The sequence below is a fragment of the Labeo rohita genome, chromosome 20 (genome assembly GCF_022985175.1).
Source record: "Labeo rohita strain BAU-BD-2019 chromosome 20, IGBB_LRoh.1.0, whole genome shotgun sequence".
Lineage (NCBI taxonomy): Eukaryota > Metazoa > Chordata > Actinopteri > Cypriniformes > Cyprinidae > Labeo > Labeo rohita.
The window spans coordinates 25,425,835-25,451,759 of NC_066888.1; the positions used below are offsets into that span (position 1 = coordinate 25,425,835).

The following is a 25,925-nucleotide window of genomic DNA, read 5'->3' on the forward strand; positions in this document are numbered from 1 at the left end:
CTCAAAAACATTATTATTATTATGTTAAAAACAGCTGAGTAGACTTTTATCAGGTTTCTTTGATGAGTAGGTTAAGAAGAACAGCATTTATCTGAAATAGAAATCTTTTGTAACATTATAAATGTGTTTATCATCACTTTTGATCAAATTTAAAGCATCGTTGCTAAGTAAAAGTATTCATTTCTATCATTTCTCCCCCCCCCCCCCCCCCAAAAAAAATTATACGGACTACAAGCTTTTAGTGTACAATGTTACAAAAGATCACTTTTTCGTAACAGTATACTACTATTAAACCTTTAAATGCTTGTATATTTTGCATATGTATACAAACAATATTCACTATGTGTTTCAAACTTTTTTTACATTTTTTAAATATTCATCTATTTGTATTCTAAAATAAACTCTGTGTGGGAGGGCATATTAAATAGATTAAAAGAAAGGCTCAGGATTTGACTTTGAAGATAAGATTTAACACCAACTGAGAATGACAGATTGCACTGATTTATTAATATCAGTTTAACAAACCATTAAGCAACAACAAATTATACATACTACATAATCCACCAGTGAACTGCAGACAACAAGGCACTCACTGCTTAAGGTAAACTCGCTTTTAGTTTGATTTTACACTATAATAACATCACACTCAGTTTTACACTCAGTGACAGCATGAGATTCCCCGTCTTCTGTACCGTGCTCCCGATGCAATGTTCCTGATGCGTCCCATGGGTTCTCCTTTAATGGTGTCATTAGGAAAACCGCAGTGAAATCTTGGCAAACTCTGCACCGGCGTCTTCTTGTGGTACACCAACCTCTTATAGAGCGGTCAGGCATGAAGGGGTAAAGACTTTTACAGTCTCATCCCAAGAGCAGTCCACAACCTGTGAAAAAGGCCACAGTCACACGATTAAAACTGCATCCATGTAATTGAGGCAGAAAAATGTGATAAGTAGCTTAGGACATTAACAGCTTTGTGTCTTTAATTGGATGCTAATAATGATACCAAGCGCATCAATTTAAAAGAGTCATATTCACCACAACACAATTGTCACCACAAGGGTAACAGAAAAAAAGAATCCAAAAAGGAAAAAAAGAATTCCCACTGGTTTCACTCCAGCCAGGGTTGCCAGGTTTTTCACAACAAAGCCCGCCCAATTGCTACTCAAAAGTGGCCCAAAAGTAGCCCAATCACGTTTCAAAAGGGGGGGCCCCCGGTAAAAAACGTGTTCCAGGGGGTAAAATACACGTTATTGACAAGGTATGTTATTATATTGTATATAACAACCCTTGGCAACAGTATGAAAGTAGCCCAATTCCGTGGAAAAACTGCAGACTTGGCAACACTGACTCCAGCAGTGCTGAGAGAGCACCCTCGATATTGGAAAACAAAGAGATTTTTATGCATGTGCTGCTTTACTGAAATGCACAAAATTGATGTTCAGCCAATGAACTGTTTGTTTCTTTTGATGCTGCTTCAAAGACTTTTTTATCCATCTCCTTTTGCCTACAAGAGCATATTAAATTGCTACTGTACCATGTACACTTAACAATGAACTTCTGTTTTGTTTTCCTTCAAGACACACTGAATATGGTGACATAACATTAATATATAATGATTAATATTTATGCATATATTTCTAAGTGCAATTACAGTCAAACCAAAATGTATTCAGACACCTTCTACATTTTTCACATTATCACAGTTTATTTGCTATCGTTTAGAAAATGCTAATAAAATATGAGAACTAAACTGTTAGAGTTAAACTGTGTCAGAACCAATTCATCTTGATAATGTCAGATAACTTTGATTGAAAGGTATCTAATAGTTTACAATCAATGAAAAATTCAGACCACTGTTAGCACAGCTGAGGTCAAAAATTTACACCCCCATTTCAGAATCATTAAATATGTTAATTATTTTATCAACAATTTTTTTCTCTTGTGGACAAACTTCTAACCTCAATTGTGTGACAATATTTAAACAACTATCAATACTTTGTTGACCACTTACCAAGCAATGCTTAATTTTTTGCAGTCTGTGCTGTAAAAAGCTCACATTAGCAATTAAAGAAAACTGATGCATAAGATATTAAATCACAACTAGGGCTGTCACGATATCACATTTTTCACTACACGATTATCGTGGCCTCAAAACATTGCGTCACTGTTGAAAAATGTGTATTTATAAAAATGAATGATTTATACACTTTTTAATGTTACATTTTGTAATATCGGCATTGTTTTATTGTTGCACTACGTTTTTTTTCTTGTCCAGTTATTTGAGGAGACATTGCCTCCCTTGCCTCCTCGGAGGAAAAGCCCCCTGGAACTGGTATATTGCGGTGTCGAAAAAATTTTCACTCAGAAATTTCTAGTGAATTTCACATTTAATTACATAGAAATGGCAAATAACATTAAAACGTGACATTTTAGTATTTTTTTTTAAACTCCCTCACATAAAAAGCCTCCACCTTTGCTTGACTTAAACAATACAATTACTTCAGAATAAAATATTTATATGGACTATACACACGTCCTTTATGTCCATACTCCTATTAACAGAATTTCAAAGGCACAGTTTGTCCTAACAGACAAAACTCAATGTGAAAGTGATATAGTGTTGTTCCACTCCTCTTTATTGCAGTCCTTTTCTCTGTACCTCATTACTCCAGAGCGCTCCAGCAGAAAGCCTCTGACTCACCCATTGAGGGAGAAAAAGTCCTTCATTAATTACTTGACTGCAAAATCTACAACAGAGACTGAGTGCCAGAGAGTGGGCGACAGTGCAGAAGAAACAGATGCAGAGAGCAAAAGCACGGAGTGAATGGGTGGTCAGCTGATAACACAAAATGTTCAATATAACTGGAGGCAAGAGAGCAAGAATGTGATTCGGAGCTCCGCTCTGCTCATCCAAAAAAACCCAATGTCTGTTAAGAACACAGAATACACGTCCTCTTTTAAAGCGTCTTGTCAAAAAGTGTAAAGGTATGATGTATCACCTGCTGTGGGTGTAGCTGGGCTTTTTCCTCAACAACCGGTTACAGTATAATTACCGCATTTGAAGGCTTCACTTTGTTCAAAGGCATAATGACTGTACAGATGTTCAGTATGTGCGCAAATCTGAGCGGAGGTGATCTATCAAACCGAAGAGTGAAGAAGAGCGATTTTTCATTGGGAATGTGTTTTGAAACTGTTATATCGGCTGTTAGGAACAGTCAAAATCGACCAATAGTCAAACCCACTTAGACAATAAATGACACTGGTTGTGTTTGATCCCCCTTGACTCTAAAATGTGTATTTAACAATGGCTAGGGATGAGTTGTGGGCTTGAATACTGGCCTTGACAGCAAGCACGAGCAGCACAAGGTGTGTATGTGTGTGCGTTTGGCAGCAAACAGAGAGACTGCGGTAGAAAAAGCTCTTCACAGTTCTTGCCCTTGCCTTGCAGGAACAACCCACACCACCTGCAGCCTGCCAACAGCTGCACTTACGCCTCATGCGGAACTAACAATAAGAGCGAATCCATACATGCATTATTTTTCCAATCCTGCAATTTGGCTCTGACACACTGCAGTCCATTTTTTTAGATTTTTTCTGGTTGCGCACTGTTCGTGTAAGAGACGCATCACGTCTTGTAAGAGACAAGATACTCTGAAAAGGGCTATAGGCATCTAAGTGAACTTAAAAGCTTTCTAAATTTGCATTCAGATTGACAGGAGACTTTACATGATCAAAATGAGATGAGAAGGTAATGGCAAAGCCTTGAAAAAGTTGAATGGAGTCATTATACCCTGCAAACAATATAAATAACTTGAGGCAAAAAAACAGGATGCTTTGACAATGGAAGAAGGAATCTAATGTGTTTGAAGCTTAAACCACTGAATAGTGATGAAACACTATTTAATTATATTATATTTAACAATATCAAATGAATAATATCAAATTAAGTAATTAAATATACTTAAGTATACTTATTAATTTTAAATAAAAAACAGTGGATTTTATTATATATAATTCAAAACTCAGACTTAATCAAAAGTCAAACAAATATTTTTAATGTATTAAATATTTTGTTTATTTTTTAAAAATTATATTTTAATTTTTTTTAAATACTTTTGAAATGCTCATCAAGGGTGCATTTTATTTGATTGAAAATACAGAAAAAATATGAAATATTATTGCAATTTAAAATAAGTCTTCTATTTTAATATACATTAAAATATAATTTATTCCTGTGATGCAAGGCTGATTTTTCATCAGCCATTGAGTAATCTTCAGTGTCACATGATTTTTTAGAAATCATTCTAATATGCTAATTTATTATCAATGTTGGAAGCAGTTGTGTTGCTTAACATTTTTTGGAATACTGTACTAGAATACAATACTGTTCAATAATTTGGTGTCAGTAATTTTTTTCTTTCTTTTTCTGATAGAAATTAATACTTTTATTCAGCAAGGATGTGTTAAATTGATAAAAAGTGATAGTAAAAACTATTTTTAACATTTTATTCATCAAAGAATCCTAAAAAACGTATTACAGGTTCTGAACAAAATGTTAAGCAGCACAGCTGTTTCCAACATTGACAATACATCAGCATATTATAATGATTTTTGAAGAATCATGTGACACTGGATAAATGACTGCTGAAAATTCAGTTTTGCCTTAATAAATTAAATTTTAAAGTATATTTTTTAAAATTGTACTAATATTTCACAATATTACAGTTTTTCCTGTATTTTTGATCAAATAATTGCAGCCTTTGTGAGCCTTTTTTAAAAACCATCAAAAATCTTACTGATCCCGAACTTTTAAACGGCCGTGTATGCAACAGCTTACTTTCCAGTACGTACTTCATTATATTAAATCATAACTTATGTCCCTTGACTGCATTAAATGAATTCATTGAAATAAAATCAAATTAATCATGCTCCATGTAAACAGTCATAAAAGAAGAGATTTATATTCCCAGGCCTTCAAGGCCTAAGGTGACCTATAGGTTGCAGGGTATTCAGAGTTACATCTCAGAAAAATGGCACGGTGGCACAATGGAGCGGAGGAGGGTTTGCTGCAGACGTTTCCTGTCAGCTCAGTGATGGTTCATTGACTGCTCTGACTTTTCTTCATCACTGTGAGTGCTGGCGTCAGACAGGACCGGCTCCCCTGAGGACCGCGGCCCACATCTCAATGAGCTGAGTGCTCTGGTACTGTACGTGACTGATTCCTTGTACACACTCTACGAACAAGGCACACCACCTTTCTGCAGATGACTGTTTTGAGCAACAGATAGACATCAGAGGTGAAGTGAGGTCAACAGACCAGGCCGTACAGTGAGGGTTAACAGAAATTAATAGCTGCAGATGGTGTCATGGTTATACTGATTGACGTTTCTTAATTAAGAGTCACTGGTCCATCCAGAACATTACATTAAAATGTAGCTACTATCAAAAAAAAAAAAAAAAAAAAAAAAAAAAAAATCACAGATGTAAGACTGGATGATATAGCATAGCACAATTTCTTCAGCATTTTGGCAATATTTGATATGTAACTTATATTTATGTATTTGCTTTGAAATTGCTTTAAAAAATGGTGATTTCAAACTAAAAAGGTTGTTTTTAACCTTCATTTCATATACACAATTAAGGATTGAGATTGAACTACTACAACTAAAAAAAGGTTAATAAATAAATAAATAAATAAATAAAATTAAAAAGCTTAACTAAACTATAAATAAAATAAAACATGTTAATTATCAGCAATTTTATTATTTTACCATTTTTTTTAAATAAATCACTGCAGGGTTATTACTGTTAAATAACACAAAAACTATAAAAAAATATTAGTTCAAACAGATTAACAGAAAAAAAAAAAAAAACATTAACTAATTTAATTAATTAATGAAATAAAAATTAATCAATAATTATAGGCATAGTACATTGATGATACTGACTCAAATGGCCAGTTTAACTTAATATAGTCTACTGAAATAATTAAAAACTAAAAAATAAAAAAAAAAAAAAAAAAAAAAAAATTATAATGAAAACTATATAGACATATTAAACTAATTAAAATAAGAATGACAAAGACACTCAACAAAATTACTAAAACTTTAATTAAAATTAAAATGAAATATATATATATATATATATATATAAAACTAATTAAAAATAGTAAGTAATTTTAACTAATTTAATTAATTAATTAAATTAAAATGAATAAAAACTACATGTATGGTATCTTGATTATACTGACTGAAATGGACAGTTTTGAACTGATTTATTACTCCAACTGAATTCATTTCTGTGAATCAGTTCAATCTTTCAGTTTCAATGAATCACTTTAAAACTAAAGGAAAACTTTTAATTTGGGTTATCAACTTTAAAATGCACATAGCATATTTTTTATTTATTAAAATGTGCTATTTTGACTACTAAAGTCAACAGTCGCTAGCTATTAAAACATTCTGCCTAAATACTCCCGAATAACACCAGCTGTACTTAAATAAAAGGGCGGCTTGGAGTTATTTTCTGCTGTGCTATTGAAAGCTACTACATTGTTTTCTCCTGATAATAATTTCCTTTTTGCCTCTCATTGAAAGTACTGCATGGGAGAACGTGGAAGGATTTGGCAGAACATTCTTTACATTCAGCTATTGATTAAATTATTTGTGTTTGGGACGCCGTGAGCACGGAGACTGTAGTGTACACCGTAAATTTAAAAAACGTTTAGCTTAAATGTTCAATATGAATAAACAGTGCTCATAAACAGCTGCTTGAGTATTCTCAAGTGAAACAGTTGGGGTTTGGACCCAGAAACAGTGTTCGTTGGTGAGTTTGTTGGACGCATTACGTCATCACTTAAAGGAGAAGTCCGACTCGGACCTTTGAGTCTCACTCAGTAAAATGAATCAATCTTTTGTCGAGTCATTTTGTTCATTTTAGCAAAATATAATTAAAATGTGTTACTTCCCTAACACATCTACTGCTTACACAAACGTTGATCACACTACAAACAAGAAAAAACTATAATGCTATAAGAAACAGAAAAGACTAATTCATTGTTTACCTGGGTCTTTAGTCTATGATTAGCTCACCTGACTTCTTATCTGACAAGTTTTCTGGTTTGAGTCGTTCGTTCATCATGTGACAGCCCCATAAGATGAACAAACGACTCGAAAAACCAAAAGACCCGAAACAGGTGAACTAGTTCCAGTACAGAACCTAATAGGATGTTGCACATGTCCGACTAAACGAATCACTCCCCGAGATGACTTGTTCTTCCCGAGTCACATTGAAGATTCGTTCAAAATGAAAGAATCGTTCAAGAACGACCCATTACTAATTCGTAGCATCGTGGATGCGCATCCCAGAGCCTGCGCTACACAAGCTTTTGTGCTTAAAAAGTATACTAATTTTATTTTTCGAAAAAAATGACCGATTGTTTCGCTAGATAAGACCCTTCTTCCTCGGCTGGGATCATTTAGAGCCCTTTGAAGCTGCATTTAAACTACATTTTGGAAGTTCAAAATCGGGGCACCAATGCAGTCCATTATATGGAGAAAAATCCTGAAATGCTTTCCTCAAAAAACATAATTTCTTTACGACTGAAAGACATGAACATCTTAGATGACAAGTGGGTGAGTGAACCATTTGTAAATTGTTGTTCTGGAAATGGACTTCTCCTTTAACAAGCCCATAGTCAATAGGTGTGACCTACAGCAGTGTGTTTTTCTGAGATTACCTGGTTAGGGATGTGCAGGTTGAAATCCAGGCCACACACGAACTCTGAGTGGTGCTCCAGCATCTCCAGCAGCGTCTGGTTCTTGGAGTAATCCCAGAATCTGTGGACGCAGAGCAGCAGAAGGCAATCATGCTAATTGAACGGCCATTTGTCTTTTCTGACGGGGCAGAGGCTCAAAGCCCTGATGCAGCCCTGGCTCACCAGGCCCCGACTGATCCATTCAGCAAATGTAATTAAATCACCTCTCCGAAAAAAAACCTCCCTGTCTATAGGAAAAAAAAACATTAGGCAGGCATTAATACTAACATTGCCATAGAGCAGAAGTGAAGGATATTATTTATAAGCTCAGTAGGACGACAGCTGCTCAGGGTGTGGATGTCTTTAGAAAGAGATGCTGAAATAAATCACCAACATGGCGTTGATATGGTGGGTATGTGTTAAAGGTTTAGAGGGCAGTAAAACAGGGCACCAAACATCACTCATTCAGTAAAAATGGTGCAGAACCAATGTATTAAGACAAGCTTGTGCCAAATTACTAGACTTGCACGACTTTTGCCAACAACCAGTGCAGAAAAAGAGAAAAAAGCGCTCCAAATGCGCTCTCTGCACTCGCTAACAAAGCATTTTAGTTATTCAGTCATTGTTAGTTGTTTAACTGTGTGATGGATTGGACAAGCCTCGACTGGCCTCATTTATTTAAAAACAGACTGTCAACTTTGATAAAAATTGCCGGTGTTATGACGCCATTTTTGATTCTGTCCCTCAAGTGTCCTGAATGCAGTTGTGAATGAGCCCGGTCTGAAAATGCGTATAAATAGTACGCCAAATAAAGACAAAAACTGCCTAATCCAACCCATCGCGTAGCATATACACGCCAAAGTCAATTTTTGCGTATAAGTACCACGAGTTTTGTTTTTATTTGTCATACTATTTATACGCACTTTCATGATATTGGCTTGGTTCATTCATACAGATATGAATTCAAACAGATATCTTTTTTTAATCTGCTGAATAAATAAAACATTTCAATCATTGTATCACTGACCTGTAATTTTTTTCTTTCTTTCTTTCTTGTTATTATTTCTTTCTTGCTTACTTGCATTTCTTTTTCTTTCCTTTTTTCTTTTTTATTAATTATTTATTTTTATTATTTTTCTTTTTCTTTCTTTTCTTCTTCTAATTTTTTATTTGGTTATTTTCTTTTTCTTTCATTTTTATTTTTTTTATTAATTATTTATTGTTATTTCTTTCTTTTTGCTTGTTATTTTTTCTTTATTTATTGTTATTATTTTCTTTCTTTCTTTGTGTTGTTGTTATTACTATTATTTATTTTTTGTAAAGTATTAATTATGAGAAACCATTTGAATAAAATATTAAAAGATTAATAGCAGAAGTTACTGTTATTATTTATTGATAGTTTAACTAAAGAATTCATCAACTGAAAAGAAAATAATAAATAGATTAGTTGAGAAATAATCAATAGATTAGTCGACTAATCAAAAAAATTGATGTATGCAGTCCACAATTCGTGTATGTACACTGCCAGTCAAAAGTTTTTGAACAGTAAGATTTTTAATATTTTAAAAAAGTACAGCAAAAGCAGTAATATGTGAAATATTTTTACTATTTTAAATAACTAAATATGTTTTAAAATGTAATTTATTCCTGTGATCAAAGCTACATTTTCAGCATCATTACTCCAGTCTTCAGTGTCATATGATCCTACAGAAAACATTCTAATGAAATTCTACTCAGCTGTTTTCAACATAATAATAATAATAAGAAAGGTTTTTGAGCAGCAAATCAGAATATTAGAATGATTTCTGAAGGATCATGTGACTGGAGTAATGATGCTAAAAAAAAAATCAACTAAAAATTACAGGAATAAAATATATTTAAGTAGAAAACAGTTATATTAAATAGCAAAAATATTTCACATTTTTTACTATTTTTGCTGTGCTTTGGATCAAATAAATACAGGCTTGGTGAGCTTCTTTAAAAACATTAAAAATCTTTTAATGTCTTTTGACTGGTAGTGTATTTTATGAGATTACAATCACAACTAATAGCACCACTCATATCTGTCATACTTCATTTAAAGCAATGCATCAACCTAAACAACCTGTCATTGTTGAAATAAAGAATGAAAAGAATAAGCTCTCCTTACACAAAGAACAATACAGAAAAATCAATTTCCCTGTCTAATTAGTTGTTAAATAACACATAAAGACGTAATTTTCTTTCTTTACCGCACTCAGTGCTACTATGTACGTGCCGTCATAGCAACTCAGAAAAGCCAGCTGTTATGTATGAAAGAGGAAACCTTATCTGCTGTAAACGAGACCTGACAGATCTGAAAGAACGACTGCATAGAGTGGGTTAAGTAAACAGTTACTTACACATGTGTGTGTGTGTGTGTGGTAGCAGGTGGCTCACATGTTCTTTTGAACGTAAATCCTTTGTATTTAAATAAACACCATTTTCCCTTTACCGCAGAGGGAACAAAAAAGGTTCACATTGATCCGTTCTTCCTGTGGAGATAATTTCTGGTAATTACCTCACGGTTTGCATTATCGCAGTTTACTCTGAAGGTAAAACTAATTAGATAGCACCTTAATCTGTCTTGTCCTGTTCAAACAGCAAATTTCCTGTAATCAATAGAACTGATTTCTATGAAAGCAAAACCACAAATACGAGTTCTAAAGCTAACTGGCTATAATTTATGCGAAATGAACTGAGAGAAAGACAGCAAACTGAAAGTTGAACAAATATAAAAAATAACTTCTCATAGGATTACTAAGGTGCAGGAATATTATGCACTCCATAGGCACTTCTGACATATAAAAAAAATCTGATTATGAATGAGATGCATTGCGGTTTAAAAATGAGATATCATTCTTTGTGTATAAAATGCATTACATTATATTATATATAAACTGCATTATTTTGATTGGAAATTGCACATTGCCTTCACTCTCCTTCATTGTTGTCACAATGTGTCTCTACTCATTTGCATAAAGTAGGACACGCCCACAGCTTTTAGTCACAGGGCTCCACAGAGCGACCATTTCAGGCGCATTTGCGACTTAAAAATACTGTGTGTGACTATGAGAAAATATTTAGAAGCATCAGTGCGACTGACCTGATCAGCATAGTTTTGTTTGTGCTAAGAGGACCGTCAAAGGTTTCTGCGTGTTGAGTAATGTATCACAGACATAAATCCTTTCATAGACAAAGTGTAAATAAGAGATTCACTGATTATAATGAAACTTTGTGAGATTGCAATGAACTAAGATGAGTGACAGCTTTTAATGATTTTTAAGGGAGTTTGTAAATTAGATATTCATTTAATACAAATGTTAAACAAGAAGTTTAAGTGACTTACATTGTCTGACCATAACACTATTGCCTGATTTTGCTCTATTTAAGTCATCAAAAATGGTTTGAATGAACGTGCGTTTTTAAACGAATCTAGTGAGTCAATGATTCAGTTTCCCATTAATAAAGACAGTCACTTGCTTTATTCTTAAATGAACCAGCTGTTTGAACGAATCAAATGAATGAATGATTCAGTAATTAAATCGGTGACTTGCCGCCACCTACAGACAGTTTTAGTTTAATTTTAAAGTATCTTTTCAGTTATTTAAATCATTTAATATTTCTATATTCAAAATTTTATATTTTAAACATTAATCTCAACGTAAATTTATGAATTAGATTGCACCCATGCCACCTCTGAGCCTCATTAAACATGAAAATACACCCACAAGCCACTTTTGTGTTTTCTGTCTCAACTCTGTATTACAAATTATTTTTTTTCATGTGGTTGGTAACTTATTCTTATTCTGTTGTTTTAATTAGAAATTTGAAAAAGTTTATAAAATATAATTTTTAAAAAAATCCGACATAAAAGATGACATACTTTTAAAGAAGTTAGAAAAATGCCATTACAAAAGTAAAAACAAAATTCCCCTGTAAATCACTTTAAGCAGTCAAATATCACCTTGTGATGGGAAGGCAAATTTTTGTTCAGATTTTCTGATTATTGATTAGAAGGCGCTCCTAAAATTTTGACTGCAAATAAAAATATTTGTAAAAAATTATAATATAAAAATACACACATACACTCTTATTATTATCACAACATTAGCTTTCTAAAAGTATAATACATGTTTCTTTTGTTTTTATAGGGTTTATCGTATTACACAAATTCACATTGTTTATCCAAGTACTGATTGGCTGGCGCATTTAGTGACAAACGCCTCCAGGCTTAGATAAACAGATAACGTCTAAACAATGAGGTGACAAGCAGCGTGGGAAGGAAAATCAAACTCACCTCTAATAAGACCACTTGTGGCAACCACTGCTCAATATGGGAGTCAATTCCCATTTTAAAAGCTTGTCAACCCTGATAAAGAACTAATCTTTCTCCAACTGCCAAGGCATTGACCTGTTGTCACTCTTTAAGCAAAACAACTATCCATCCCTATATCAATTATAACAGGGCTCCCATTTGACCTGTTTGCAACTACCACATTCAAGGCATGTGTCGTGGCACTCTTGTGAATGTGCGTCAAAGACTAACATGAAGAAGTAGTTGAATAAAATTGTTATTTTTGTTTTTCTTTGCGCACAAAAAGCATTCTTGCACCTTCATAAAATTAAGGTTGAACCACTGATGTCACATGGACTATTTTAACGAATGTGTCAGTTGCATTGCTGTCTATGCAGGGTCAGAAAGCTCTTGGATTTCATCCAAAATATCTTAATTTGTGTTCTTATGAATTTAAAATGACATGAGGGTGAGTAATTAATCACAATTAAAGGTTTGTTAAGACTTCAAGAGTTAATTTGCATAAAATCTATAAAAAAAAAATATGGCTTCTTTCACAAATGACAGCAGCTAGGCAGGAAACTTGGAAAAAAATAAAGCCAAAAAATTGTCCTTTGCTTTACTACTGTGATTTTTGCTGATATGTCCTTGTCGGCCCTATTAAAGATTATTTCCCCAACGCAAAAATGAGCTCCACGCTCAATAAAAACACAACCATGCTCTAACAGAACGCATTCGCCGCACAAGGAAATAAACCAGTCTACCCTGAAATTAGATCAATGGGTTTTACAACCCCACTTGATGGCAAAAGCATCAGTTCTTCTGGTAACGCTCCAGCAATGCAGACTTCACCAATCAACCAAAGGTCACTAAGAAAGATCATCATGCCCTCAACATGGATGAGTACATTTGGACAATGCAGAGGAAAAATGTGCAAAAGGTCTTAAGAAATGTGAAATTTCTTTGATGGAAGACCATTCCCACACAACTTATGATACGACAGTTAGTTCCACTCCCCCAACTTAATTTGATTAACTTCTTATTTATAGAACAGTATAAAAGAAACAACACATCCTGTAATCGTGCTGTTGTTTTGATATTCAAGAAGGTCAGCACTGCTCATGTGATATTGTTTAATTTGATTTTAGCTTATAATTTAATCTTCGATGATTAAATGTGACACAAATGTGGTCAAAAACGTGGCTTACCTGACTGTGAAATCGTATGAGCAGGATGCTAGAACGGTCTTGTAAAATGGGCAGAACTAGAAATGACAAACACATAAAAGAGGAATTAATATATAGTGGCTGCTGGAGAAATAAAAATCAATTGATGCACATGCTGACATCTTTATCAGTGAACACTGCTTTAAAACAGGACCTTGCATATAGGCTATATTTACACTTCAGCTGAATGTGGTCCAAATCCTTTTCATTATTTTAGAAGATAGTATAAACAGCAAAAAAACAATTTAAAAGTGTCCAAATTTTACTTTATTTCCTGACTCTACAGGAAGAGTTTTTATAAAACAGTAAATGAGAAAGACAACATACTGATACAGTATAAGATGACATAATAATCATATAATACAAATAAACAGTGTTCATTTCAAAGCTATTTGACATTACATTAAGGAACACACAATCTCATGCTTCACAGCCCTCCTGTACTCCCAGTGCAATAAACTGTTCATAGCTCCTTATTTCACACATTCTGTTTTTTCAACATTATCTAAAAGCTGAGAGCAAAACCATTAACTTAAAACATCTTGTGATTTCACCCTGACCCTGCCAGAGCGGGTTTGATTCCCATAGCTCCGTTTGGAGATCCAAGCTTCCTTGTGTAGCATAAAATCAGAGTATTAGTGGATGTTTTGGACACAGGTTTGACAGTGGACTGGTCAAGTGCACTGATTTCTGTAATCTACATAATTGCTAAGTGTTTGGACACTCAAGTGCTCACATTTTCTCCAACTCAATTTAACAGATCACTAAAGAATATCTGTTTATATACGAAAATCCATAGCTGTCACATACAGTACGGAAACACGCTGTGAGTTTCACACAGACAGACGGTTCTGCATGCCTCATTAATGTTCAACAGACTTGTTAAGTTAATTGAAGTCAAAGCAATGAACAAACTAATGTGACACTAAATGGCAGCTGTAGTCTTTACCCTTCATCCAACTCAGTATTTCAAACTGTTATATGTGAGCCTGGACCACAAAACTAATCATAAGGGTCGATTTTTTTTTATATAATATTTGGCCGAGATAGAATTTCAAAATCTATTTCAAAATCTGGAAACTGAGGGTGCAACAAAATCGAAATATTGAAAAAAAGTTGTCCAAATGAAGTTCTTAGCAATGAATATAACTAATAAAAAAATTACGTTTTGATACATTTACAGTAGGAAATTTACAAAACATCTTCATGGAACATGATCTTTACTAAATATCCTAATGAATGCATAAAAGAAATATTTATAATTTTGACCTATACAATGTATTTTTGGCTACTGCTAAAAATATACCCGTGCTACTTAAGACTGGTTTTGTTGTCCAGGGTCACATATGATGACCCTCTTTGCACATTGTTTGCATGGTCATTAGACTACAATACCTTTACTCTGCGGATAGCGTAGGAATGGCCCATCATTTGAGCTAGAGGATGTCGGACATTACGTAGGTCCCAAACTCGCAGACTGCAGTCCACGGATCCAGTGACCAGAACATTCTGAGAACATGAAAGGAAACAGTTTTGTCCACCATCTATTCTGTCATTTCAGATCCTGTTACATAATTAAAAAATTTTTTATACCACATACTAGTTTAATAATATGTGGAGCAGACAGTATGCTAGATTGTGGGTCACTTGACTCTCAAGACACATGGAACTATGTTACATGCTTACTTTAGTGAGAGGTATACCCTTATCTCAGAAATAAATAACATTTCACATTTTTTATCAGTTTATCAGTACACTATCAGTTCAGAGGTAGTAAGGTCACAAGTTTACATACACCTTGTAGAATCTGCAAAATTATTTTACCAAGAGAGATCATACAAAATGCATGATATTTTTTTTATTTAGTACTGACCTGAATAAGATAGTTCACATAAAAGATGTTTACATATAGTCCACAAGAAAAAATAATAGCTGAATTTATAAAAATGACCCTGTTCAAAAGTTCACAAACACTTGATTCTTACTACTGTGTTGTTACCTGAGTGATCCACAGCTGTGTTTTTTTTTTGTTGTTGTTGTTTAGTGATAGTTGTTCATGAGTCCACTGCTTGTCCTGAACAGTTAAACTGCCTGCTGATCTTCAGAAATATCCTTCAGGTGGTCCCACAAAATCTTTGGTTTTTCAGCATTTTTGTGTATTGAACCCTTTCCAACAATGACTGTATGATTTTGAGATCCATCTTTTCACACTGAGGACAACTGAGGGACTCATATTCAACTATTACAGAAGGTTCAAACACTCACTGATGCTCCAGAAGGAAAAACAATTAATTAAGAGCCAGGGGTGTAAGCTACTGAACAGAATGAAGATGTGTATATTTTTCTTATTTTGCCTAAATATAATATTTTTTCTTCATTTAGTACTGCCCTTGAGAAGCTACAGAAGAAAGTTTCTCAGAAGACCCTGATCTTCAAATTCAAAATGTTTTTTGACCCAATGCATTGTGTTCGGATGAGTCCCTCAGTTGTTCTTAATGTGAAAAGATGGATCTCAAAATCAAAGTCATTGTTTGAAAAGAGTTCAAATACACAAAAATGCTGAAAAACCAAAGATTTTGTGATACCTGAAGGATTTTTCTTAAGAACAGCAGGCAGTTTAACTGTTCAGGACAAAGAAGAGACTCAGGAACAACTATCACTAAACAAAAAAAATGCAGCCGTGGATCATTCAGGTAAGAACACAGTATTAAGAATCAAGTGTATGTAAACTTTTGAAAAGGGTCATTTTTATGAATTGAACTATTTTCTCTTGTGAAAATATGTAATGTAAAATATGTATATGTAAACGTCTTTTATATGAAATATATTCAGATCAATACTAAATAAAAAATAACATGCAATTTGCATGCTCCCTTTAACTTTGGTAAAATATATAACATTTTGCAGATTCTGCAAGGTGTATGTAAACTTTTGACCTCAACTGTATATTTTTAATAAATGAATACTTTTTTTAATTAAGGACACACCATATTAATGAAAATGACAGTAAAGACATTTGTAACGTTACAAATTTTTTTTAACATTTGATGTTCTTTCCATTTATCTAAAAAATCCTAAAAAAAAATGTTTCAACAAAAATATAAGATGGACAGTTAACCCAAGTGAGTAATTAATGACAGAATTTTCATTTTTGGGTGAACCATCCCTTTATGTGCTCTGAGAAATTTCAGTACAGTAACACTTAAAAATCTACTGTATCAGAAAGTATGTTATGAAATTCAAATTCAGTATTCATGAACTGAATAGAGGAAATACTCACCTGGTCATATTTGCACCAATCACAGCTGAGGATTTCAGCCCTGTGTGCTGGGACGGCCAGCCTGCATGATCCCGCCTTAACGTCCCACACTCGCAGTGTCCCATCCCCTACAGCAACAGAGATAAGCTTCAAATCTCAAATGTCAGACTTTCAAATCTTCTAAAAAGCCACGAAATTTTTCATATAAATTCCCGGTCTGCCCTCTCTGCACAATCCTCTCATCCATAACAGTCATTTCAAGGGCCACTTGCACTCTGCATGAATGGAGCCAGGGCAAGGCGCTGAGGGAACCGTCGCTGGCCAGTCCTCTACGCTGCACAGGCCACCGATTTCTACAGGGAATTTCTCAAGTCGTATCTCTTTTACGCCTTCTATCTGACCTTCTTCTTGAAGCACAGCATTTCTACTCTGGAGTAAGCAGTAAATGGTCCAGACATTCACTTTTTAGTCAGAAGGTGCTATGTTAGCAGTATCCACAAACAGCAAAAGACTCAGTCATCGGGGGTTTCTCTATATGGTGCAATTTTGTATTAACAGCCTAATGGAAGACTTTTATATGTTCCCTATAAACTGCACATTCTAATTTGAATGATCTAAAAAAAAAGATAATGAAAATCTATATATCATTCAGAAACTTAACGCATTAAGTGAGCACCACATAAACACACCATAGGCATATTAATGTATATCTGGAAAGCAGACTGACCCAAATTAAAGGGATAATTCATACAAAAATGAAAATTCAATCATTATTTACTCACCCTCATGTTGTTCCAAACCTGCATGCATTTCTTTCTTCTGCTGAGCACAAAACAAAATATTTTGTAGAATGTTGAGAACCAAACAGTTTTGGTTCCCATTGATTTCCATTGTATTTTTTGTCCATGCAACGGAAGTCAATGGGAACTGAAAATGTTTAATTATCAACATTGTTCAAAATGTCTTCTTTTGCATTGCACAGAAGAAACATTTGGAATGACATGAGGATGAATAATTCATTTTCATCCCTACAAAAGGCCACTTAAAAGTGTGCTAAGTCAAGCATCATTATTACTATTGTGAACAAACCCCCCTAAGATGTTATGCATCTCATCTTGCACCATTTGTGGCATGGACATGAATGATACCTCAAATAACAACAGACTAGCTATTCCTTGTGCATATAAACCAGATCTGGAGTAAATATGCTAGTAGGATTTAAAATATATATATATATATATATATATATATATATATATATATATGTATAAGTCCAAATAAGATTAATTCAGAAATGAATCTTAGTTTCTCAATCCTAAAAATGGCATCAAAGTATGTGCCATTTATTGACGATCCAATAGATCGTTGTTTAAATGAATAGCCCTACTTTACTTAATTACATCTCAGGAGACTTGTGCCAATGACTATTGTAACCCTTATTGATTTGGTGATCTGCAACTGATGGAATAAATAAAAGCCACTCTGAAATGCGACCCGCAGGGAGTGACAATAAATTAAGCCTATCACATAAACACTTTCAAGTACTCTAGGAAGATTTAAACAGAGTGTTTTTGTATCACAATATACTGCAGCATGGTCACATTTTCTGCAAACACTGCAGCAGCAGAAAAAAGGGAGTGTGTATCAAATTTAACAGATTTAAGCTTCTTATTGTAATATGAAGCTATGCCTTCATATTTTTTTCAAAATACTTTTCAAATGCTTTTTAAGTATAGATTTGACTATTTTACTCGTCACAGATACAGAGTAATATATAAAAATTAATACCATAAAAACAAAATTTTAAATTATGACAATCCTAACAAAGAGAAAACCATGTCACCATTTACTGTGTGAAAATGATTTATACAAATCCAAATGCACACCACTCCAGCTGACAAGAATATATAAAAAAAACAAGGGACTTAACGAGTAGGCATCAGCTTATGGATTTAAGAAAAAATCGTATGAAGGTTTTGAGGGAGATGAATTATGTCAGTATTTCAATGAGCTGAAGTTTAATAGTAACTTTGATATGCGGCCCGCTCTAGGCACTTCTATTTTAATTATTGCAGAACAGATCTCTTACAGAGATTGTTGGCATGTAAGCGTCTTGCATTAAAGCCAGGGCTCCTGCTATCACTGCATAGAGCGAGGAGGAGGTGAAATCTCTGATAAGGGAGGTGCTGAAATTGTCTCTTCAAAGCACAGAGGACCCGTTGACTACATTATCAGATAAAAAAAAAAAAAAAAAAGAAAATCTAAGTGATATTTATATCTAGTGATATTTATATAACTACTTAATTTAGACCCAGAATACGGGATATTATGAGTTGATTTTTTCAATGTTTCTTACCAGAATTATTATATTAACAATTAAATATACCAATATTATATAATATAGCATTAACTTAAAATTCAGTGTATTTTATATCTCACCAAAGACCTGCAAGCTATGGGGATTAAATTATTTTAAAGGGGACATCATATGCCCATTTTCCACAAGCTGATATGATTCTTTAGGGTCTTCATGAAATGTCTGCATAATAATTTGGTAAAAATTCCTCAGTGGTCATGTAAAACAGCACCCTTTTTACCTTGTCAAAAACAGCTTTGTTCACAGCGACCCATTTTGGTGCATGTCTCTTTAAATGATAATGAGCTACTGCTCACACCGCCCCTCTCTTTCGTTTTTTTGTGTATTCAGTGCCCTGTTACCAGCACAGAGTTTCTACAGATATGAACAAATGAAATTTAAGACTTTTTAAGACCTTTTTAATACCACCTTACATGAAATTTAAGACCTAAACCTATAATAAGAAAACTACATTTCATCACTGTCATAAATTATATTTATTACTACAATATACAGAGAACTTTTCATATCAGCACATAATATTCCACACAAAATATTCCAGTAAAAGTACCACATAACCGAGATTTTTGGTGGTGTAAATAATTTATTCTAAAGCAATATTTTCAGTGTTCTGTCAGCTTTTACATACTTAAATCTGCATATTTTTATTTACCTTTATAAAAGCCTATTTTTTTTTTTTTACTTTTTTAACTGGTCAGGCCAGGAAAAGAAAAATCAAAAACATTTTAAACTAGCTCAAAGGCTGGTGGTCAGCTAGCTATAGCTTGACCTATATTTATTATCATTATTATTGAGCACATTATATACAGAAAAAAGGTAGTTCAACCTGTATTCTGCTACTGCGATTCTGTCTGGGTTAAAGCCTTTTATTAGCAAAATGTTATTCAAGACTGAGCAGCATGAAGTCATAAAATCTAAACAGAATGATAACTGAGACTGTTTAGGTTTTTTGGGGATTGAAGGAGTGAATGGATTTTTATCATTGTAGATTGGTTGTGTCCACACACTCCTAAAACAAATTTATATGTAAACACAATGTAAAAGTGAATGTTGCATCCGATTTCCCCTTTAAATCATGTCACCTGATGTAAGTGTCCATGCAAAGACTGGTCAGACTTGTGAAATATTTTTCCACAAAACTGGAATTTGACATTTGTATGTTGAAGAGACATGAAAGAGGTCATTTATAAACATCAAGCTTGCAGAAAGTCACAACCAATCCTCTTAAAACTAATTTAAAGCTCTGAAAAGTTGGCACAAATATGGACAGCAAAAACCTGATGCTGGCTTCATGCTGTATGCTTCTGTAAGGGGTTTCTGTGATGAGACAAGCCAGCATATCTATAACTTAAACATCTTTGCTGAGGTAGCATTTCATGGAAACCACTTTTCCCATGATCACATTTAGCGTTTGCCACGGTGCTGGGGTTTAGTATTGATTTTCAGACACATTTCATTACACACGTGGTGTCAACATTAATAGCAAAAGAAAAGGGTCTTCCATCAGCATAGGAGCGTGTTATTCTTACCACAGCTCCTGAGGAGTGTCCTGTACGTGATCTCTCAAGGAACCATAGATGGGCTGTATGTGTGCATAATATGCATTCAGGGTTTTGTCTGATGCACTATGAAGAACGCTTGACTCCTTGTCACCGTTCATGCATAAAATGCATTATAAAGAGATGCAATTCTCATTCAGTGCTACACTGAAGAAAGAAAGTCATTAGGGTTTCAATGATATGAGAGCGAATAAATGATGGCACAATTTTCAGTTCTGGATGAATTATTTGTTTAAGCACTGAGAGTTAACATCAGCAGTAAGTGGTTGCTGCAGGTCCAATGTGCTGCTGATAAGATCACAGCAGAGCCGTCTGGAGCTGGTGAACTCGGCTCTGATGGCAAAGCCTGGTGTTTACAGCTATAATGCGGTCACCAAACCCTGCTGCATCTGAGAGAGATGTGTGCTCGTGAGACCCTTGTGAGTCCTTCTTACACAAGTACAAACACACAGATCACTGTGTAAATTCTGAGTACAACCTAAAAAACACCCAATGTTATGCAATCATGATTATGCAGAAATTTGTACTATAAATGTAGTTTTGAAAAGTTTTCCAGCACAAAACTAAGGCTACTCAGTCAATTAAAAAATGATATGTAATTACAACAGAAACCAGAATATGTATTCAAATTCATCACAAATAATCACACATATTTATGTATATATATATATATATATATATATATATATACATATATAATTTATTTTTGTGGCTGTTGTTGAGAAAAAGGGATTTTATGTACATGTCACAAGGCATGATTAACTTTTAACTTTAACTTTTGTGCTATTTTCTTTATATTTAATTGTACTTAATTAACACATTAAACACATACAATGCAAAAGAATAAAGAATTAATTAAAGAAAAGCGTTTAATAAAAGGGCATCTGTAAGCTCCAAAGGATAGTAATAGCTCACTGCTGACCTCATGGGGTGAATGAGTGTATTAATGTGTTGAATATTTTGGCTGCTAGTCCAAATTAAAATATAGTGCAATCTCAATTTCCACCAAAAAATATATATTTTTTCTTCTTGGCCAGTTATATTGAGTGGAATGAGACTGTAAAATGGTGCTACCTGTCTCAACACAAACTGTATTTCTGTATTTACTATAATTTGTAAGTTGCTATTTTAATAAAAGTGTTTAATAAGCCAAACATAAGAGCAAAATCAAAATATGGTACATATACAAACAAACAATTTACAGTTTGTGTTAAAGCATGTAGCTTATTTCACAACAACATTATTATAATTAACTAAAACAAAATAATTTTTGTTATCTAAAATAGAATAAATGTTAACTGCAACAAATTAAAAAAACCTCAAAAGTGAATTTATTTGGGATTTTCATTTTCATTTAGTTTAACTTAATGTACTAAAATAGCTAAAACTAAAATAAAAATGTATAAAAACCATATAGACATTCACAAAAACAAACTAATAAAAATGACAAAAACATAATAGTACCCCACAATCCCATTTTCCCCTCTTCTCCTCACAACTTCCTGTTCAATATATTTAAATTCTACTTAAATATTTAAATATTTTATCAGTACATGCGTTTCTTAGGAATCAAACCCATGTCCTTGTTTTGGTCTACCACGTGCTCCGCATATGCATGTTTAATCACGGTTGGATTATATATTATCTGTGATTTACTCTAATATCTGCATCACAACAGTAAGTATCAGAACTAAAGCATACATACTCTCAAACTTCATGGGGGACAGATACAGCTCATTCTCCTACCTGAGGCTGAAGCAAAGCATGCTGGGATATGAGGAGACCAGATGGTGCTATAGATGACACCCTCGTGACCCTGCAGGGAGTTCACTAGCTGACATCGCTCCGGATCCCACTGTGTGGAAAACAGAACAACCATGAAACTCATTTCACTCCAACAGTTAACAACATTAACATTAACAGTAACAGTATGTATCCAAACAGCACTTGAAAGATTGGTTGAAATATATTATTTACTAAACTAAGCCTCATTATTAAAAGAAAAAAAATCTCAGCATATATTCACCTGCATTTAAACAGCACTTACCACTTTGGCCGTGTGGTCCCATGATCCTGATACCACCAGGGTCTCCCCCCGTGTCTGACTCCAGTCTACTGAATACACCTATAAGGCCAGAAGTTAAGTGCTAAATGCAGGGTGCTTGAACATGTACTGTTTTGTAAGTTGTAAGAGAGTGTGAACTCACCTCTTGCGTGTGCCCTTTCAGCACCTGCAGAAGACCTTGCGGGTTGGCCGTGTCCCAGATCTGCAAAGATCCATCACCTCCTCCCGTCACCAGCACATGTTCATTGTTCTCGCTCCACGTCACATCAAAGAGCCCATCATTCCAGTCAAAACTGCTCATGAGACAAAAAGAATGTCAACCTCTGCTTAATGATCAGTCACATCTCCCTTTCTCATTGACTCCCCATACCTGCATCTACAGTGGCCTTAAAAATGTATAATTTTCCTATATTTTAATTGCTTCTTGAAAAATAAATAAATAAATAAATAAAATAAATACAGTTGAAGTCAAAAGTTTAAATACACCTTGCAGAATCTGCAATGTTAATTATTAGACCAAAATAAGAGTGATCATACAAAATGTTGCATGTTATTTTTAATTTTGTACTGACCTAAATAAGATATTTCTTAAAAGACGTTTACATAGAGTCCACAAGAAAAAATAATAGCTACATTTATAAAAATTACTCTGTTCAAAAGTTTACATACGCTTGATTCTTAATACTGTGTTGTCACCTGAATGATCCACAGCTGTTTTGTGTGTTTCAGAAAATTCCCTTAGATACCACAGATTCTTTCGTTTTTCAGCATTTTGTGTATTTGAACCCTTTCCAACAATGACTGAATGATTTTGACATCCATCTTTTCACACTGAGGACAACTGAGGGACTCATATGCAACTATTACAGAAGGTTCAAACACTCACTGATGCTTCAGAAGGAAAAACAATGCATTAAGAACCAGGGTGTAAACTTTTGAATGGAATGAGGATCTGTACATTTTTCTTATTTTGCCTACATATCATATTTGTTTAATTTAGTACTGCCCTTCAGGAGCTACAAAAGACTCGCATGTACCCTGATCTTCAAATTCCCCCCAGCTCTTAATGCATTGTGCATACAGAGTCCCTCAGTTGTCCTCAGTGTGAAAAGAAGGATTTCAATATCATACAGTCATTGTTGTTGGAAAGGGTTTAAATACACAAAAATGCTGAAAAACAAAAAAAGATTTGTGGGACCTGAAAGATTTTTCTGAAGAACAGTGGGCAATTCAACTGTTCAGGACAGACAAGGGACTCATGAACAACTATCACCAAAAAAAAAAAAAAAAAAGAAAAGAAAACGAAAAAAACAAAACTGCTGTGGATCATTCAGGTAACAACACAGTATTAAGAGTCAAGCGTATGTAAACTTTTGAACAGGGTCATTTTTATAAATTCAACTATTATTTCCTCTTTTGGACTATATGCAAGCGTCTTTTATGTGAATTAATTATTCAGTTTATGAATTAACAGTACTAAAAAAAATAACATGCAATTTGTATGATCCCTCTTATTTTGGTCAAATAATTAACATTTTGCAGATTGTGTAAGGTGAACGTAAACTATTGGCTTCAACTGTAAATAACATGGTAGTGTTTGCAGAATGATTTTCATTAATGTATAAAAACATTATCTCAGAATGGAACAAAATATTGGTCTTAAAACATACCTCATGCAAAACATAATTTCTTGTTTTGGTGGGAAATTGATTCTGACATATACTGTAGCTACTCTATTTAATGAACTCAAAGAAAACAAATTACTTTCTCACAAGTGACACATCTGCCTCTCTCTGCTCCAACACAAGAAGTGTCCCACATCCTAAAAGACAGGAAAGGGTTTTCATTGGCATTTATGCACATTTTATTTATGCATGTTTGTGCAATATTCCAAATATTACCTGCTATTCCATAATACTGCGAAGACGCACAAGCGATGGTAGAAGGCAGAAAAGGTGAAATCTCCACCGCATATCCATGACGGCCTGGAGATTTAAACGACTTCATACTCTAAAAATTACTTGGTGCAGAAATAACGCCTAGGTCATTGCACTGTCAATTAAAAATTTATTCACGATAGATAACCGCCAAACATTTGTCGACAGCGGCGAAAACTTGACAAATTCCCAACAATCAATACAACGTAACATTAAGAAATCAACGCGTTTGACAAGTAAACACACATTTAGCGCAAAACATGTGTATAACAGTTGTTTACTTCCGTGTTTTGACAGTGTGCAAAAACGCAAAGCAATGATTGGTCAAATGAGGATGACGTCCATCTTGCAGATTGGCTACATTGTTTTGATATAATATCAAAAATACATCGTTATATTTTGTTTTTTTTCCTCTCTATGTGGTTTTCTAATACGAAAACTAGAGCAGAAAATATTTTGAAAATGCCAGTTGCACGGAGTCCGGAAAAAACGAGTGACTAAATGAAAAACATAATGCAGCTTAAAATGATCTCGCACCAGATGGCAGCATTTCTCTTTTAAAGACATTTGTTGTCTTTTCAGACGTGACACATCGCAATTTAAACTGTTTTGACGTTGTAGTGCCATCAAGATAAAACATGAAGGGGAAAATCTACTCATAAATTATATTTTATGTTAATAATGCTGGGTAATTTCCATACAAAACGTGGTACTATGGTGGTAAAATTATGGAATTAGCATTGCACTTTGATATACCATGGTATTAAATGATGTACCATTTTTATGTACCATATTATTTACATGGTATTCAAATACTTTTTTAAAATATCTATCTATCTATCTATCTATCTATCTATCTATCTATCTATCTATCTACCTATCTATCTATCTATCTATCTATCTATCTATCTATCTAATGCTATCACACTTTAAACCTCACATTTTGTGGGAGGACAGTTCATAATCATTTTCTTTATGGTTTGCAATTAGAGACAATGCATAAGCAAATATCTTAAATTTCCCTTTCATGTGCTCAAACCTCTTCAGAGTACTAAATATTACAGATACCAAACACTTAAAAAGTCAAAATGACTGTGCCCTAGAGGCTATAATATGATCTATGTGAGCTATGATCATATCTATATGCAGCTTTTATCTTGCGGTTTGGAGTATAAAGCACATCTCGTAGTAGCCGAACCATTTTCATGTGTGGAAACTAATGAAGCTGACAGGCTTACTGACCACGTTCACACCACTGACTCTTTGCCTGTGTGATGTTTTGGGGAAATCATGTGCGCCCTTGATATATGACGGCCACTTCAAAGGCAGGGGCCCGGCGTGAGAACCAGCCGCTCTAAAGCAGATAACCGGCGGATTTATGGCCCCGCACTTTTCCCATGATTGCCGGTGGGTAGCAGGCGCTGTTTGCCT

At 34.1% G+C, this 25,925-nt stretch overlaps 1 protein-coding gene across 1 annotated transcript; it reads right to left on the reverse strand.

Moving 5' to 3' along the window:
- Positions 1–479: 479 nt before the first annotated feature.
- Positions 480–24,805, reverse strand: pex7 (peroxisomal biogenesis factor 7). The gene is made up of 10 exons (XM_051139564.1): positions 24,459–24,805; positions 24,322–24,379; positions 22,700–22,850; positions 22,540–22,617; positions 22,239–22,347; positions 16,578–16,684; positions 14,693–14,806; positions 13,280–13,335; positions 7,739–7,838; positions 480–881 (listed from the first exon to the last, which is right to left on the reverse strand). Exons 1-10 carry the CDS (start codon positions 24,562–24,564, stop codon positions 816–818), a joined length of 945 nt encoding a protein of 314 aa, XP_050995521.1. The 5' UTR covers positions 24,565–24,805; the 3' UTR covers positions 480–815.
- Positions 24,806–25,925: the final 1,120 nt, after the last annotated feature.

What these genes read in the sequence shown, in the direction of transcription:
- pex7 (XM_051139564.1), bottom strand. Translation starts at nt 24,564, where the DNA reads ATGAAGTCGTTTAAATCTCCAGGCCGTCATGGATATGCGGTGGAGATT. An exon ending in GCAGTATTATGGAATAGCAG is followed by an intron (nt 24,380 to 24,458) that starts GTAATATTTGGA and finishes CCTGTCTTTTAG; the next exon opens with GATGTGGGACACTTCTTGTG. An exon ending in ATGCTTTGCTTCAGCCTCAG is followed by an intron (nt 16,685 to 22,238) that starts GTAGGAGAATGA and finishes CTGTTGCTGTAG; the next exon opens with GGGATGGGACACTGCGAGTG.